At 38.4% G+C, this 16,810-nt stretch overlaps 1 protein-coding gene across 8 annotated transcripts in view; it reads left to right on the plus strand.

Annotated features, from left to right (window-relative positions):
- VPS13D (vacuolar protein sorting 13 homolog D) overlaps window positions 1–16,810 on the plus strand; it is a 96,652-nt gene that overhangs the window by 42,746 nt on the left and 37,096 nt on the right. For all 8 annotated transcript variants that reach the window (XR_004500055.1, XR_001524775.2, XM_033519304.1 and 5 more), the window contains 19 exons: window positions 1,102–1,349; window positions 1,980–2,171; window positions 2,726–2,852; window positions 3,324–3,466; window positions 4,260–4,390; window positions 4,637–4,812; window positions 4,929–5,052; window positions 5,615–5,850; window positions 6,615–6,723; window positions 7,339–7,499; window positions 7,828–7,936; window positions 8,691–8,870; window positions 9,121–9,237; window positions 9,585–9,734; window positions 9,880–10,029; window positions 10,787–10,883; window positions 12,474–12,622; window positions 15,090–15,224; window positions 15,564–15,731. Coding sequence is in view for 6 of the 8 variants with exons in the window: in XM_033519304.1 (XP_033375195.1) it covers window positions 1,102–1,349; window positions 1,980–2,171; window positions 2,726–2,852; window positions 3,324–3,466; window positions 4,260–4,390; window positions 4,637–4,812; window positions 4,929–5,052; window positions 5,615–5,850; window positions 6,615–6,723; window positions 7,339–7,499; window positions 7,828–7,936; window positions 8,691–8,870; window positions 9,121–9,237; window positions 9,585–9,734; window positions 9,880–10,029; window positions 10,787–10,883; window positions 12,474–12,622; window positions 15,090–15,224; window positions 15,564–15,731 (2,902 nt within the window). In the remaining 2 variants the exon portion in view is untranslated. The remainder of the gene's footprint in view (window positions 1–1,101; window positions 1,350–1,979; window positions 2,172–2,725; window positions 2,853–3,323; window positions 3,467–4,259; window positions 4,391–4,636; window positions 4,813–4,928; window positions 5,053–5,614; window positions 5,851–6,614; window positions 6,724–7,338; window positions 7,500–7,827; window positions 7,937–8,690; window positions 8,871–9,120; window positions 9,238–9,584; window positions 9,735–9,879; window positions 10,030–10,786; window positions 10,884–12,473; window positions 12,623–15,089; window positions 15,225–15,563; window positions 15,732–16,810) is intronic.

Consider the following 16,810-nt stretch of genomic DNA (forward strand, 5'->3'; position numbering starts at 1 on the left):
TCTAAGCTCTGGTAAACTAAATCTTGTGGAAGTAAATAACAGGAAGGAAGATGCTTAGGGGTGAAAGCTGCTGCAGTTTCGTGGGATGTTTTATTGGGTCTGTTGAATGGTGAGAAAGCAGTGAAGTGTAGCTGCTCTGCTTCTGCAGGGCTCCTTGAAACCCCTCTGACAGTGCCTGTTAAACCTCTGACAATACAAAGCACACCATGAATATTTATTTTTTAAAAAAAAGAAAATTTAGAAAACAGGATGTGAGCTTACATTAAATTAACTGCTCTGTCTCACTCAGGATAATGAGTGGTTTTCCAAAGGAGTGTTCACAAATACTCATTCTTTGTCCTCAATGTCCTCTGCTCACTTCTGAGGCCAAAAATGTCTCTGCACATTGAGGACTTAATGGAATTTTGTAGTTTTCTGATATGATTGATTTAGGGTTACTCTGAATATAGGAAATACTGGGATAGGCATTGTGGAAATTGTGTCAGGGAATGACCATTGCACACTATATAGTTACTGCTGTGTGTCAGTTTTATAGTTCATTTCCTAATACCCTGTTTTTGAATGCATCACAGGGAGTAAAATAAACAAATTATCAAACAAATGAAGGTTTACCAAATCAATTTTTCACCCTAATTAATGAAAAACTGAAATATCAAGTGCTCAGAGTAAGGATATATCTACTGGGAAGAAGGACACAATTCAGCATTTATGTTTAAGGACATTATTAAAGTTTACTTTAATGGTTAAAAATCTCTTTTTAGCAGCAGTTGAGAACATGCTTTTGCAAGTTTATGAAAGTTGATTTTAAAGCTGCTAATTTCTAATAGCCATTTTCTGTTAGGTCTCTGAATAGACCAGTTTTTGGGAAACTAACTTTTGTCTTTGATTAAAATCAGAAAACTCATGTAGTCTTACTGTCAGACATAAATATAAAATACCTTACCATAATCTACAAAGTGATTATGTGGAGAGCAACTCTAAGTGCTGTTTTTCTTATCAACCCTGAAGTTAGAGCATCTTTGAGGACTTAGTGCAATACAGAAAGACAGGTTTTAATCATTCTGTCAAATTCACTGACTTCTCACATGTCGGCATTCCCAGGTTTTGTGTTGCCATAAAGAAGGAAAATTACCCAGATTACATGCCTTCCAGCATATTCTCTGACAGTGCTAAGCAGATTTTCAGGCAGCCTGGGCATACCATTTATCTCCTGCCAACGGTGGTGATCTGCAATCTGCTGCCTTGTGAGCTGGAGTTCTACGTGAAGGGTTTGCCCATCAGTGGGACGCTGAAGCCTGGCAAAGAGGCTGCCTTGCACACGGCTGACACTGCCCAGAACATTGAGCTTGGTAAGGCTGATCCCCAGGGAACATTTACTGCTCCTCTCTGTACCTCCAGGGAACTTGTTTCTGCAAGCATCTATGGAAAAACAGAAAGCATTTAAATGATAATTTCATTGGGTTGCAGGGCTTCTTATTTTTAATAACGAAGTGAAAACACATTGGAAAAAAACCAACCCAATACTGCCATCATTCCTCCTCAGCTGTCACTTAGAATGTTCCTTGTTCAGTTCTTGTTTTCCTGAGACTGGGAACTGGGGAGAGCAGTGGTAAAGAGGGGAATAAATCAAATAAGCTCCTAATACTTTGGGTGGTTTTGCTGTTTTCTTTTTGACAGAAATAGTTGATGTTGTGATGTAGAGTTATTCAGCACTGGCTAGACTTGTAATGCCTAAAGCAATAATTAGCCCTAAGCAGGGTCCCTTACAGAACTTGTTTTGCTGTTTGTGACTTAAATTGAGGCATTTCTTCCTGAGGTCAGGGTTTATGATACTGGGCAGATTTCAAAGTTGATCCGGGTGAGCTCTATGAAATATTTCAGGAGATCAAGTTATGTGAAACACCAACTTAAGCACTTCTCAAAAACTCATGTTTGCCTGGGTGACGTTTTATTTTGCTCTGCTTTGTTTTGTTTCACAGGGGTGTTGCTAGAAAACTTCCCAGTGTGCAAAGAGCTGTTGATTCCTCCAGGGACACAAAACTACATGGTGCGGATGCGATTGTACGACGTCAATAAACGGCTGCTCAATCTGACCATACGGATCGTGTGTCGTGCTGAAGGCTCCCTAAAAATACTCATTTCAGCTCCATATTGGTTAATCAACAAAACAGGCAGGTTCTGTTCTAATCATGAAGTGGGAAATGAGGATTTCCTGTAGTATTTTGATGTTCTTTCTAGCCAAATAAAGCTTTTCAATGCTACTTTAAGAGGAGTAAAGGTTGTAAGAATTTATGTTTTTAATAGGGCCAGCAGCTACTGTTTGATGCATGTTACAGCAGATAACTTAGACATTGAGTTGAAATATTACAGATTTTCAAACATGAGCTGTTGTACCTCCCAATAAGTCAATATAGATTAGATGACTGTTAAAATTTGTGGTTTTCAAAGACTGAAATGCCTTGTGAAGGCAACGGTGTGAATTGCAGTGAGTCTGTGTGCACATCCACTGATAATTCCAGGTCTGCACACACCAATCTCATGACCTGCAGTCAGGAACAGCTGTTTTAAGAAGATTAGATGAAGAACTAGAAGGAGAATTCATGCACAGTAATGGCTAAAATACTACAACAAAAAAATCTTAATTTGAAATTTTTACCATTCTCATTTTGACTTGTACAAAGGTGATGTGTGGTTTAATGCTCTTTTCTTCTGTGTTTCCTTAAAGGATTGCCCCTAATCTTCAGACAAGATAATGCAAAAACAGATGCAGCTGGTCAGTTTGAAGAGCATGAGCTTGCTAGAAGCCTCAGTCCACTTCTGTTCTGTTATGCTGATAAAGAACAGCCAAACTTGTGAGTAAGAAGGGCAATCAGGAGGAACTTTAAAAACATGAATGTATTAAGGTGACCTGTGAAATGATAAAGTTTTTTAATACTGTGTTGAACATATTGAATTCTTAGACATTTCCTACTGAAAGCTCCTTGGTTGGCCAATTCTGTTGTGTCTCAGTTTAACCCAAATTTTAATTTTTTATTTCTATTTTCAAAAAGACACACAAATTTCTATCATGATTAATCAGTCTGGAAATTGCCAAGCTTTTTACAGGACATGGCCATGGAGTCCTTACCAGTGTGTTGAAAGGGCTCATGGCAGAAATGCAGAATGAATCATTCAGTAAGAGATTTACCATGGCTTCAAATGCTTCTGTATCCAGACACAAATGTTCTTTTTCTATCTGGGCATGTATTTGATCACCAGCATTGTGTTGCTACCTGATCCTTCATTTAAATTACTAAATCTTAGTGTTTTCTTCTTACCCTTAGCTGCACGATGCGGGTTGGAAGAGGAATCCATCCTGAGGGAATGCCTGGCTGGTGCCAGGGTTTCTCCCTGGATGGTGGTAGTGGTGTCAGAGCCCTGAAGGTGATCCAGCATGGAAACCGGCCTGGCCTCATCTATAACATTGGTAGGTGGTGCTGGGAGCACTGGAAAACCCTGTGGAACTCTTGGTGAGATAACAGTGTCAGTGACACCAGAAACAGAACACTTGTGGCAGAGAAACAGATCTTCTTAAATGCTTTGGAGGCTCCAGAGAAAACTATTAAACAAAACATTGTGTTCTAAGAATTTTTATCTTTGTTTTGAATTTTACTAGAAATTAAAAATTAGTTTTCAGTTATTTTTTAATTTTGCATTTCATCACTGACTGTTAAAAACTACACAGTCAAACTGTTCTGCTTGTGTGTTTTTATGTTTGTATGTTAATTCCAAGTACATTCTAAATCCCATGACATTACTGTGATTATTTTGAGTGTCTGTGGGTTTTACTCAGTGGTGCATAGGTTGATGTGCAGGAGTGCAGATTCTGGATTCCTTGTGCTCCTGCTGTACATGAGGTGCAAGCAGGTTTTAGTTCTGAATTAAATGAGATTCTGGAAGTTACTGCACAGTGATTGTGGAGGAGATTTTCATATGTTTAAAAGTGAAATAATTGCTTCCATTGATATACCTGTGACTGGGAATTGTTTTGGGATTTGTTATCTTCAGTATCTAAGTTGTACTTGAGAAATAGAGGGTAACAAATGGCATAAGGTTACATTTACTGGTTAAAATAGTGTTCCAGTGCAAGGCAGTGGTATGGCACAAAGACTTCATCTCAGGAACCCAAGAACTAACTTGTGTTCTCTAAAATATATTGTGGCAGCTGTCTTTTTCTTTTGTAAATAACAACTATATTTTCACCTTGTTTTTATTACCAGGTATTGATGTAAAAAAAGGCAGAGGCCGTTACATTGACACCTGCATGGTCACCTTTGCTCCTCGGTACCTGTTAGACAATAAATCAAGCTACAAACTGGCTTTTGTTCAGCGGGAATTTGCCAGAGGTCGGGTAAGAAACTTCCTGGTGGTGACTTTTCAGTGCAGCACTGGACTGAGTCACAGCATCTGCTCACCAAGAGGAGCAGACTTTGTTCTTGGAAGTATTGTTGGCTGGTTATGAGGATCTTCCTCGTTATTCCAATTGCAGCATCTGACAGAAGAGTGGCTGTGTTTGTATTTTAGAGGTGTATAGGTTAATAGTGGATTTTTCAGTGCTGGGATTATTTAGCTATTATTTACCAATTTCTGTTCCTAGGGAACAAGCAATCCTGATGGCTACATCTCCACCCTCCCTGGTTCCAGTGTGGTGTTCCACTGGCCACGGAATGATTATGATCAGCTGTTGTGTGTGAGGCTGATGGATGTCCCAAACTGCATTTGGTCTGGGGGCTTTGAGGTCAACAAGAACAATTCGTTCCACATTAATATGAGGTAGCTGTGACCCATAAATCTTCTGCAGCTGCTGTGTTTTGATAGAAGCAGCTGTTTAATGCTGCAGATAATGCAGATCAGAAATTTTACTTGTTTTGCACTGTGTTCTTGTTCAGGGACACCCTGGGAAAATGTTATTTCTTAAGAGTAGAAATCACCCTCCAAGGAGCCACGTACCGCATTGCGTTCAGCGACACCGACCAGTTACCGCCACCTTTCCGCATTGACAACTTTTCCAAGGTAAAACAACCAAACCCCATAATTTTTCCTTTACTTTTTTAAGTAAGAAAAGTAGTTCTTCTGTATTTGTTAGAAGTTTTGAGCTAACTTATGCCGTGAAATAAAATGCAAGTCTGTGTATTTGTCTGTAATAACTGTAATTTTCTGAAGTTCTGGTAAAAATTGGTAGTACACAGCTATGTCATCTTTTTCAAATGATAGTGGTAATGTGGCTTTCATGAGTGCTTTAGAAGTCTTACAAGGAAGAGAACTGTTATCAGTGAGGGGGATGATATTTAATCTGTCCTAGTCTCATCATTTAGATGGTTTGAGGTGCTCCATGGACCTGCAGATGTTTTGAACCACAAATAACAGATAAAAGCAAAGATGATGTTTCTCATCCCTTTAAGACTCTACTTGAGATCTGAATGGAAGAATATGGAAATGATTGGGGGGTGGAAATAAAGAAGTGAACTGAACACATTTCAGTTATCAGCTCCTGGTAAATGAGCAAGTGATAGCAAAAAGCCTGTCTGATGAGCAGTTCCTGTATGAACAAACTCCTCCTTGCTGACTGTTCCAGGTGCCAGTTGTGTTTAAGCAGCATGGGGTGGTGGAGCCCAGGCTGTCCACTGATGTGAAGCCCATGACCTCTCTGGATTATGCATGGGATGAGCCCGTCCTGCCTCCCTTCATCATGCTGACAGTGAAAGGAGCAGGCTCCTCAGAGGTTGTCTGCTGCATGAATGACTTCCAAGACAGCAAGCAGCTTTACTATGAAAATTTCATCTATATTGCTGCTACATATACTTTCTCAGGGTAATTCTTTATATCTTTGATGGAAATATTTTTAGCATTCACATTAAGCTTTAATTAAGTAATATCAAATTATTATTATTGTTCTTTTAATGGTTACCATTCAAAAGTTTTTCACATGAAGTTAAACTTTCATCTGTCTTGTAGCTAGCAGAAGAAATGCCAAATTCAGAAGTTGTCTGGCTATCAGTAATTTGTTTATTTTACCTCATTTGTACATGGTACCTTTGCTTTAGAGGTGCAGCTTGACACTGTTTATTCTGTCACAGTGAAAAGGATTTAGCATCTGGCATCTGTTGTGACCCCACTTTGTGGTCTCAGAAGAGTCAGGATGTTTGGGGTCCCCATCTGGGGAATTAATGTCTTCTGGTGTATAAAGGACACTTTTCCACAAGTCACACCTATTTACAAGATGCCTGTCAGGTTTAAGCTTGCACTGGTTTTATGCTACTGAAGACAGCTCTGGGAGATTGATAAAGGGCTTTGTTACTTTCCTCAAGATGAGGTAGAAAAGCATCTTTTAATTCATCAATTTTGCCTGTGAAGTACCTAGTTCCAGTGAGAAATCCAAGCCCCTTTTAAGAAGATAATTCAAGTTACCAGCTTGCCCTGAGAATTCCTAACAAGAGGGGAAAATGTAAATGTTAGTCTAGTGGGCTGCATTGGAAGTGTAAACTTCCAGTTTGCATTTTGGTGCAGATCTAATTCATGCTACAAGAGAAGCTGCTGCTCTGAACAAACATGATGTTGTTTTCATGATGTTCCAGGTTACAGGAGCCAGGTGTAAGACCAGTTACATCAAACAAGGATGCTGCAAATGCAGAGCTTGTCCTTGATGTGTCTCCAAAGACTCAACGAGTTTTGCTGAAAAAGAAGGTACCAGGACACATTTGACTATTTTTTTTTTTATAATACTTTTGCTATGTGCTGAAGTAAAATGAAATGCTGAGAGTAGGACAACACTAAAAAAAATTCTGACTTTTAAAGGGTAGAAAAAGACTGCAAAGTGATAGGTTATTTTGAATTATGGTGGTGTTTCTGTATAAGACTTTTGTAGGGGTAAAGGTGACAGAAAAAGGAATCAGAATAAAGTAGCAAGGAAGGTTGTAAATGCCTCCAAGACAACAGAATACGGTAGTTGTGTGTTGGATATTCTCATGAAGTTGCAAGGTGGGACATGCTTCCTTTTCAGGAGCATTGGAAGCCAAGTCATCTGTTTCTGGAGCTCTTAAGAAATAGAAACGGTGTTTAAATAATGCTGAGATTAACAAACAGCTTTTAAATGCAGCTCTGCATCTGGCTGCTGTTGTGTATTCATTGAATATCAGAGTTCAAGCAGAAGCCTTTATTCAAACTAGTTCCTAATTCACAGCTCTGAAATTAAATGTATGCAAATCATTCCAGGAATTACAATTCAAAGCCTCTAATAGCAAAACAGAACTAAAATATTTGCTCTGTACTGTATTTAAATGTTGAATTTTTCTGAGACAGGAGCCAGGAAAGCGATCCCAGCTCTGGAGGATGACAGACTCAGGAATGCTTTGCCATGAAGGTTCTTCAGTTCCTCACAACCCTCACAAACCTTCTCCTCGCTCCGAGGACTCCAGTATGATTTTGGATATCGCAGGCCTGGCAGCTGTCACAGATAACAGGTACTGAAATAAAACTCCTCAGGAACCTGATGGGGGTTTCCAGCAATGTCTTTGAAAACATACTTAATATGATATTCTCTGAATATGGAAAGACATTGTTCTGAAGGCATGTGGAAGAGCTGGATTTTATCTGTTTTTATAAAACATCATCACCTGTGTGACTTGCAAATACTTGTAAAAGCAGGGCTTTTCAGCAGGTGACTGTTGACAGAGCCCTTCAGAAGAGAGATTAGGAAATGACCTGGGGCAGAATAAATGCTCAGCATTAACACAAGTGCAGAGTGGAAGTTCTGAGGTGCATCTCTGAGCGCTGGGGCTTCCCCTGCAGGTACGAGCCGCTGATGCTGAGAAGGCCGGATCGGCGGCGCAGCACCACCCAGACCTGGAGCTTTCGGGATGGGAAGCTGACCTGTGGCATCCATGGACTTGTTGTCCAGGTCAGTGCTGATTATATGTTAAACCTGTTTTGTTTGTTGCTGATGTAGAGGACAGAGACATTTGGGCTTAGTATTGAATTGAACTAAAAGCTTTGAGGCAAGTTCAGAATACAGAGCAAAGCAAACTTGTGCAAGCAGCTTATGTTTTAAGTTTACATTTGAATGTTAATAATTTTAAATCATTAAAGATCTTGCAGTATTAATTAGAAATTAGAAAAGTATTTTAGTTAGTGCCATAATATTGCATTGTTCATTTTGCAATCAAATTACTGCAGTGTAGTAAGTTACTATTTGAAGTAACCAAAAAAGCTCTGTATTGCTGTCTTTAGATTTTGACTCAGTAAGGATTTACATTTTTATCTACAGGTCCAGATTTCATCTTTTAAAAAGCTTTCTACAATTTTGGAAAACTTTATAAGAAGAATTTTCCAATGTCCCTTGATGGTGTGATAGCTTCAGTTTTAAATGTTTAGTGGGAATGCTTAATTCCCACTTAATTATGGATTACCCACCTAATTATCAATTACTTAATTATCAATCTTGACTGCTTCTTTTATCTGCCAACTGATTAAATGTGAGTTAGCAGAAACTTTAGTAATATCAAGTAAAATGCTGCTGGATTGCTCTTCTTTCAGTTCTGAAGAATAAGGAGAGGAAAGTAAAATACAATTTTAAATTAATATATGTAAATAGTTATCTGAAGTTATCACTTAATTACTTAATTTTCTTTCCCTACTCTTTGTTCTTTCTCCAGGCAAAGGGAGGACTGCAGGGTCTTCATGATGGAGCTGAAGTTGTTCTTGGTCCTGATAACTCACTTGAACTTTTAGGGCCAGTTCCACCTGAACAGCAGTTCACAAACCAAAAGATGAGGCCTGGCTCAGGAGTACTGACTGTGAGAGTTGTGCCAGATGGGCCAACTAGGGTTCTGCAGGTGACAGAATCTAGTTCCATTCTTTGCTTACACTGGAAATCCTCTTTTTCTTCATTACATCTTTAAATCCTTGTGAAAAGCTGCCTTTATAATGACATGAAGGGGATGGGAATATCATAAACCAGAAGTAGTTACTACAGAAGTTTTCCTTGTCCTTAATTTTTAAAAAAGATAATTTGCTAAGGTAGGCCAATGTAACTGTTAATTATATATGTGACAGGGGTCATTGTAGTAATTTATTTGTTTTCAGATAAGTGATTTGAACCAGCGTAGAAATGATCGTTCATTCAGTGAAGGAGAAGAACTTCCAGTTACGGAACAAGATCTGCGCAAGTTCAAAAATCCAGATACAGAACGGGAGTTAGAAGTAAGATATGACAACTAGTACTTATCCTTTTTACTTTAATTTTTAATTTTAATTGTCCTTTCTAGATTTCAGGAGGGGGATGATGGTCAGTAACATCTCCTGATGATGACCTTGTGTTATGAACTTTAGATTTTCCTGCTACAACTTGTCATTCTTAGAATTTGGCTTAATGTGCCTTAATGTGCCTTAACCCTCTTGATTCTAAGACTAATTGTCAGTGAGCTGCTCAGTCTCTCTAAAGATAATCCTAAAATAAAAAATTTCTCTGCAGAAATGTGTATTTGCTATCACAGGTTTTTTCAGTGCTGGTTTGTTAGTGGTGGGTTTTTTTCTCCTTCTGTTCTCAGGTGCTGGTGAAACTGGAAGGTGGAATAGGATTGTCTTTGGTCAACAAAGTCCCTGAAGAGCTTGTGTTTGCAAGCCTCACCAGAATTCATGTCCACTACACTCAGCTCTCAACCAGTCAGGTGCTAGAGCTCAGTGTGCATGATATACAGGTATTTGCCATTTTGAAACAAATTCATTTATTCATCTTCAGTGTTTTGAGTCATAATAGGTTACAAAAATGTTTAGAGCTGGGACTGAGATTTTAATTCCTAAATATCACTGGAGTTTCAGTTCTGTTTTCTGTCCATTTTGTAGGTGGACAACCAACTTATTGGCACCACACGGCCTTTTATGCTCTTTCTGACACCCAGTATGAGTGAGAATGAGCCCTTGGACCTTGGGCCTGCTGTGCAAGTCAATGCCATGAAATTTCCCAGTAAAAATGCACTGACTGATATATACAAGGTAAAGCACAGTGTTTTGTTTGTGTAAGTAATAATAGGTATTACTTTGCTTAAATGACCTTTCCTGTTCTTAATTTTTACTGAAACTTGTCTGAATTCAGTGGTTTGTGAAATACACTTTGTTGAAAGAATTCTGAAGCTTAAAGGACACAGTGTCCACCTTCTCATGTTTGAAAATGTGACAAACCAGTCCCTGTTTCTCCATGTCTGTGACCTTACTTTTCAAGGCAGTAATTCTCTCCTGAGAACTATAACACAGAATATTGATGTTTTGCTGTTCAGGAGTTGAGTACAAGGTTATAAATCCTCTCTGATAAGCTGTTATCTTGCTGCATAAACCCAGTTCTGTGCACTGCAGCCATTTGGAAATGTTTGTTATAAATTTATCCACTGACTGTGGTATGTACTGTGAGGGCAAAACTGAGTTGGTTGTCAAGACTTACTTTCTCACTTGGAATCTTCACACAAGTATTTTGACTGCTTTGATTTTAGTGTTGGAAATGCACTTAAGATTTTAAAGTGTCAGGATTAGGTATTAAAGAACAATGTCTTCCAGAAAATTGAAATAATTATCAATAGTTGTAGATAACTTGAAGTGAAGAAAGCTACCAAAGACATTTTGAAGGTGGGAGTCTTGCTACAAATCCATGAAAGTGAAAATATTCCATTGAAATAGAGCATGTTGTCCTTTTTAACAGCTTACATAGATTATATTTCTGGTGTTAATGATGTAAACTGAGACTTTTTTATCTCTGTAGCATCTGATGATCACTGCCAGAAAGTTCACAGTTCAAATTGAGGAGAAGCTACTTCTGAAGCTGTTGAGTTTCTTTGGCTACAACCAGTCGGAATCAGGTGTGGTATAAAATTGCACAGCCCAGTTTTACAATGTACAGGAGTTTTATGATCTCTGCTTATAAAATAAGTAGAAAACACCAGCACACTCCTGGCTGTGTGGAACCTCCCACTCTTGAAGAGAGCTGGGAATGCCTCAGTGGCCCCTGTGAAGCTGTTGATGGGTGTTGGTGCCTGCTGCAGAGCTCAGGTGATGGCCCACATCCAGCCTGTCTCTGGAAAAAGTTCATTATTCATTTCCAGTTCCTGTATCTGGATTCATCTGAACTGGGTTAAAAGAAATTGTGTTATTAATTTAGCAAAGCCACTTTGTTTAGTGATTTGTTTAGTTTGTTTATTTAACTGAGGGCTGGAAGTGGGATCTGTGTTAATTTGTTCCTTGGGCAGTTCCTCTTGCTTCACTGCAAGAAAATTTTGTCTGACCTTTGTGTTGGCATCCATACCCCTGGTTTTAATTGTAATGTAAGTTTTCTTTCATTCACTGAGGCAAGACAGACCTTTTCAATCTTCTGATCTCATAGATGCTATTCTAATCCTCCTATTTTAATGTTTATCTGTGCTTTGGAAACTTTCTGAAATGTTTGTTTTGGAGTGGCAATTGAAAAAGTCACTTCTATTATGCAGTAGCCTGTGTACTGTTACATAATAACTGTCACAGGAAAAGAACTATTTTTGGCATGATTCCAAATGGGGCCAAGCCTACAAATGGTGCTCCAGAGTTCTTGTCTTGCTAATCCACAGTATCCTCTTAATTGTCTCTGGAAAAATAACAGGATTGCATTTCACATTTTATAAACTTAGATCTCCAGTGATGAGGAAGAAGTAGAAATTTTGCATTTTGCTCTAAGCCTTTTAACTAATCTCCCCTTTGTTCTGGCTTACCTTGCTCCTTTTGTTCTTTTTTTCCTTGCTTACTGTATGTTATTTGTATTTTATCTGCTGATGTCATCCTAGATTCAGACAAAAATAATTTTCTCATTTAGAATTGGCATGTTTTATTGTTCATAAGTCTGAGTCCATAAGACTTGGTCACTTTTTGTCTTTGCCCTGCTTCCTCACAGCACCCAGGTGTTCTTAAAAATAACATGAGCCTGATAATGTTGACCAAATTTGAGTCACCATTCATGTAAATTGATTTATTGGATGTCTTCCATGTAGGCATGTTGTGTATTATGTAGTGAATATTTGAAAGCTTGTTTTGTACATTATATTCCTAGTTAAGTGTGTAAGGAATTACAGAGAAAGCAGAGAGAGGGAAACAGACTGCAGGAGCACCACTGCACAGTAGGAACATTGCATAGTCATGTGTTATCTCCTTGTTTCTGTGTGCTGATAAAGAGAAAATAGAAGTGAGATTAAAAGCTCAAATAACAGGTTTTAGAGATGCAGAGAGATCTGAAAAAAATTCTTGAGCCTCAGAGAGGTCAACCTCGTGTCACAAGGCATGAGTAATTTTGCTGGCTACACCAGCAGTCACACATACTTCTTATTTGTGCAGAGGATTGTTAACTCTTAGCAGAGTGTGCATTCCTAACCCCATATTTATTTATCTTTAATTGGTTCTAATTCCTGTGTTTTGTCTGGATGCAGAAGTCGAAAAGTATGATGAAAATCTCCATGAGAAGGTTGTTGAACAAGCTGGGGCACAAAAACGATACTACTTTGAAAATCTGAAAATCAGTATGCCTCAAATCAAGTTGAGTGTCTTCACTTCCAACAAGCTCCCTTTGGATCTCAAGGTACACAATGCATTCCCAGAGCAGGCTTGCAGTGAAGAGGAAGAAAAGGGAACAGATGCTTTAACTTGATGCTCTTAGATTCCATTTACTCCTGCACTATCCAAGTTAAAAATAATAGAAGTTCCAGCAACTTCTGATGTTTGATTGGCATAATTTCCAGTCTCTTCTCTAACAGTCCTTCATTTTTGTAATTTCAGTTGAAGCACAGCCAATTGGGCCTAATGACTCACTGCTTTACAAAGGGCCTTAGTTACAATAAGTGTAAAGAGCTTAAAGGGAATTACTATCATAAAATAAGTTCTTCAATGTGGAGAGCATAAATACAGGACAACTCTGAGTGTTTTTATTAAAAAAAATGTTGTTTCATTGGAATTGGAGAATTTGCATGATCACTGTGCCATATAGTTGAAAATTAAAGTCAAACAAGATTGAGTAGAACCTTAAAATAGGTGAGAAGTCTGATCTTTTTCATATGGTCATTAATCTGGCACAGTTGGTAAGTGAACCAGGGATTCCAGAATATGATCAGAACATAACCTCATCCAGTGTTCCCAAATTGTGTGTTAGGAACTTCCTGGACATTTTTGAAGTGGCAGCAGTCAGTTGGCACTTGAAAAATGATTAATTTACAATTTCAATCAGAAATACTTCAGTTCTCTCTGAGCTAATACAACCACCTCCCTCCAAGGTGGGAGAGTTGAAACAAAACCAACCAACCAAACCATAAAAACCCCTCCCTATTGTGCAGTAACTGAACTGCTGTCTTTTCAAAAAACCAAAACTGAGACACCAACTGGGCTTTTTTTGTCCTTGATACTAAGGACACCATGATGAGCAAGCTTCTAGAGGAGTTTAGTGTTGTGTAATGAATGTCTGTCATGGAGTCTTACCAAGATAATCCAGAAGATCCCCAGCCCTACATTCTTGTGTTCTTTTTACTGAATCCTTGTGCTGAGGACACTTCAGTAGCTAACTGGGATATTCTTTGGCTGTGATATTCCTAACTATAATATTCCTGAAATGTGATATTCCTTACCACTAAATAATAGCAGCAGTGTCCTGAATATGTAGTTGCACTTTAACTTCAACATGAAAACCCTTGTAATTCCATTAGCTGAAATGCAGACTGAGGAAGTGGGGAGTGCCTTTAAGAACCCAGCACTGTGCACTGCTCTGTTTGGATTCCCTACCACCCTTGGTATAGGATTGCACATGGATCCATCTTGGCAGCCTCCAGCAGCCTTCCCAAGAGAAAACTTGGCATATACATTTATCCCCATAATGTTAACAGTCCCTGCATATTCTGTATATTGACTTTCACAGAAAGAGTTCAATTCAGTTCTGTAGCACAGGAGAGTTCAGGGCAGGAGGGAGAGAATTATCACAGTAGAGCCTTTGTGGAAGTTTTTCTAACTACCTCTAATGTTTCTGGCTTGGACATGGCTGTCTGGTAATTTGGTGTAGACAGATTATTTTTATTAGGTACCAGTATTAACAAAGTTGCCTTATATAATACCTGATAGTTAAACAGGAAATTACTTCCTACCCAAGTGAATAATGAGGACTACTCTGGTTGGTCATCCATTTACTGAAAAAATAAATAGATCTTTTCTTACTTGCAAACTTAACTCAGACCTGTAACTTGCCTTAATTGCCTGCAGATGGCACAAAATCTCGTGTTCCTTATACCAGGCAGCTTTGGTGATTAATGTATAATGATAAAACATCAGTTTGAAGCTTCTTGCCTTCTTGGTGAATGGGCAGATGCCATTATCAAGACCTGAAGAAGAAGGGGCCTCATTCTGTCTGAAAAAATTAGTTTCCTTATAATTTCTTTTCCAAAATGAATTTATTTATGTGTGTCTGTATTTAGATGTATAGCTTGTCCACCTTAAATGAGTTTTTTTACAATGTACAGATGGCCTATGAGCTAATTACAGTCTTAGTTTTCTTCCTTGAAAAATAATGGGAAAAGCTAGTTTAAAGAATTTCTTTAGACCACATAATGTTAAGAAATGAGCCTCAGGCTTACAGGAAATTATGTATGTTATTCCAGTTCATCCTGACACTTAATCCCTCCACAGAAGTTCAGTAGGGTGGAAGATAGACAGTTTTGTCAAGGAAATTCATTTAGGGTTGGGGTTTAATTGAACATCAGAACAGTATAGCAAAGTTACATGTGGAATCTTAGACACATTTTGGTTTAAAATACTCCTGTCAAGTGTGGGAAAGGGATTGCATTGGAAACTTAGTGACTCTTGAGTTACTAAAGAAATTTAGTGCTAAAAAGTTACCAATGCTTAGAATTAAAAGATTTGTGGGTGAGTGTTCTCTGTATGAGTGTCCACACTGCAGGGTAGAGAACTCCAGCAGCTTCAGAGAATTTTGGTTTGTTTCCCATTTAAAGGATGCTGTGAAGGAGAAGCAGAGAGAACAATTACAATGGCAATATCTTTTATTTACTCAGGCCTTGAAAAGCACACTGGGGTTCCCTCTGATCCGATTTGAAGATGCTGTGATTAATCTGGATCCTTTCACTCGGGTCCATCCATATGAAACTCAGGAGTTCATCATTAATGACATTCTGAAACACTTCCAGGAGGTCAGTGTGATAGAGATTATGTTGTGGCAAAGGTTGAACTTCTTCTTATTGAGGAGGATGTGGGAATTCCTTCCTGGCTATTAAGCAGTGCTGTGTTGCTTCTTGGGTATATGGAGAAGTAGTATCCCAGAAGAATTCTAAGAATACACTGCATTTTAAGATGAAAATGTTGTTAATTTTACTGGTATTTCTATATTCATTCCTCTAGTAAACCTACCTGGGTTGGCATAAGTTTCTGTTGTGGGTGGGATGTTGTTTGTTTTTTTTTTTCCATCAACCTTGGTGGTGTTAATGTGATCCATAAGAAATACTTCATCATTCTTCCTCTTGATTTTACAGGAGCTGCTGAGTCAGGCAGCAAGGATTCTAGGTTCTGTGGATTTCCTAGGCAACCCTATGGGTCTACTGAATGATGTTTCAGAAGGTGTTACTGGACTTATAAAGTATGGCAATGTGGGTGGTCTCATCAGAAATGTCACTCATGGAGTATCAAACTCTGCTGCAAAGGTAAAAATTGTGATGTTGAAGTTTGCTATAATAATAAGCAAAAAACAGGCAAGAAGTCAAATAGAACTATTGACCATTCTAAAAATTGCTTTATGTCCTGTTTGTTTAGTAAAAATGGTGTTTGAAGTGTAATTTTGTTTTTCTTAAATGCTTTCTGTACATCCCAGGGATGCCAGAAACAGGAATCAGTGGACCACTCAAAGCCCTATTATTGCTGTAGAAATACTTGCAAGTTGAATCAACAGTTGACCATTTAGAGAAATAATTTGTTCCTACATGCACATGAACAAAGCTGTGTTAAATTATGTATATAATCTACATAGAGAGGAGAAGCACTGGAGAAAGGTGGAGTATTTAAGGAGTTATTTAGTATAACAGGAGTTGCTAGCTGTTATTTTTGAGAAGTGGTTAAGCTGATGTGAATAGCAATTATTAAGCTAACACTTGAGGTTTGGGGGGTTTTGTGCCACACAGCATAAGGAATTTCTAGATTGCATTGTATTTATCTGTAGTTTAATTCCAAAGTCTCTACATGGTGAACATGCTTTTGACCTTCATGATAACAGCTGAGAGAATTCAATTACATCAGTGAAAATAACTGTATTTAGTGCCCAAGAGAGGGATGATCTGAAGCAGGAGTCAGAAATAGGAAGCAGTTTGGATCATGGTAGATGCTGTACACTTAACACTTAGCAAACATGTTCTTGAAATGTTTTATTACATACATGGTGTGTTGGCATGAACCCCTTCATGGGTACAACTGCAGTAATGATGTTTTGACACAAGGACATGTTGGTAAGTTTGGTTTTTTGAAAATCCTTTGATTTCTCTAATTATCATTTTCCTAATGGGTAACTTTGTATGTATGTATTGTCATGGTTCATCCTTTTAACAACCTTTCCCACTTATTTGTATACAAGGAAATCTGCTTTTTCCCCTCCTTAGTGAAAAGAGGTAATTCAGAAGATGTGAAATGCAGAGTCTGTAGAATTAGAGAGCTCAAGACCAACATTATCAAGCCTAGCCCATCACTAAGTGCAGAGCTGGGTCTGACTCAGAGAGCAGAGCCACGAGGAAAG

The sequence above is a fragment of the Parus major genome, chromosome 21 (assembly GCF_001522545.3).
Source record: "Parus major isolate Abel chromosome 21, Parus_major1.1, whole genome shotgun sequence".
In the NCBI taxonomy this organism is placed as follows: Eukaryota; Metazoa; Chordata; class Aves; order Passeriformes; family Paridae; genus Parus; species Parus major.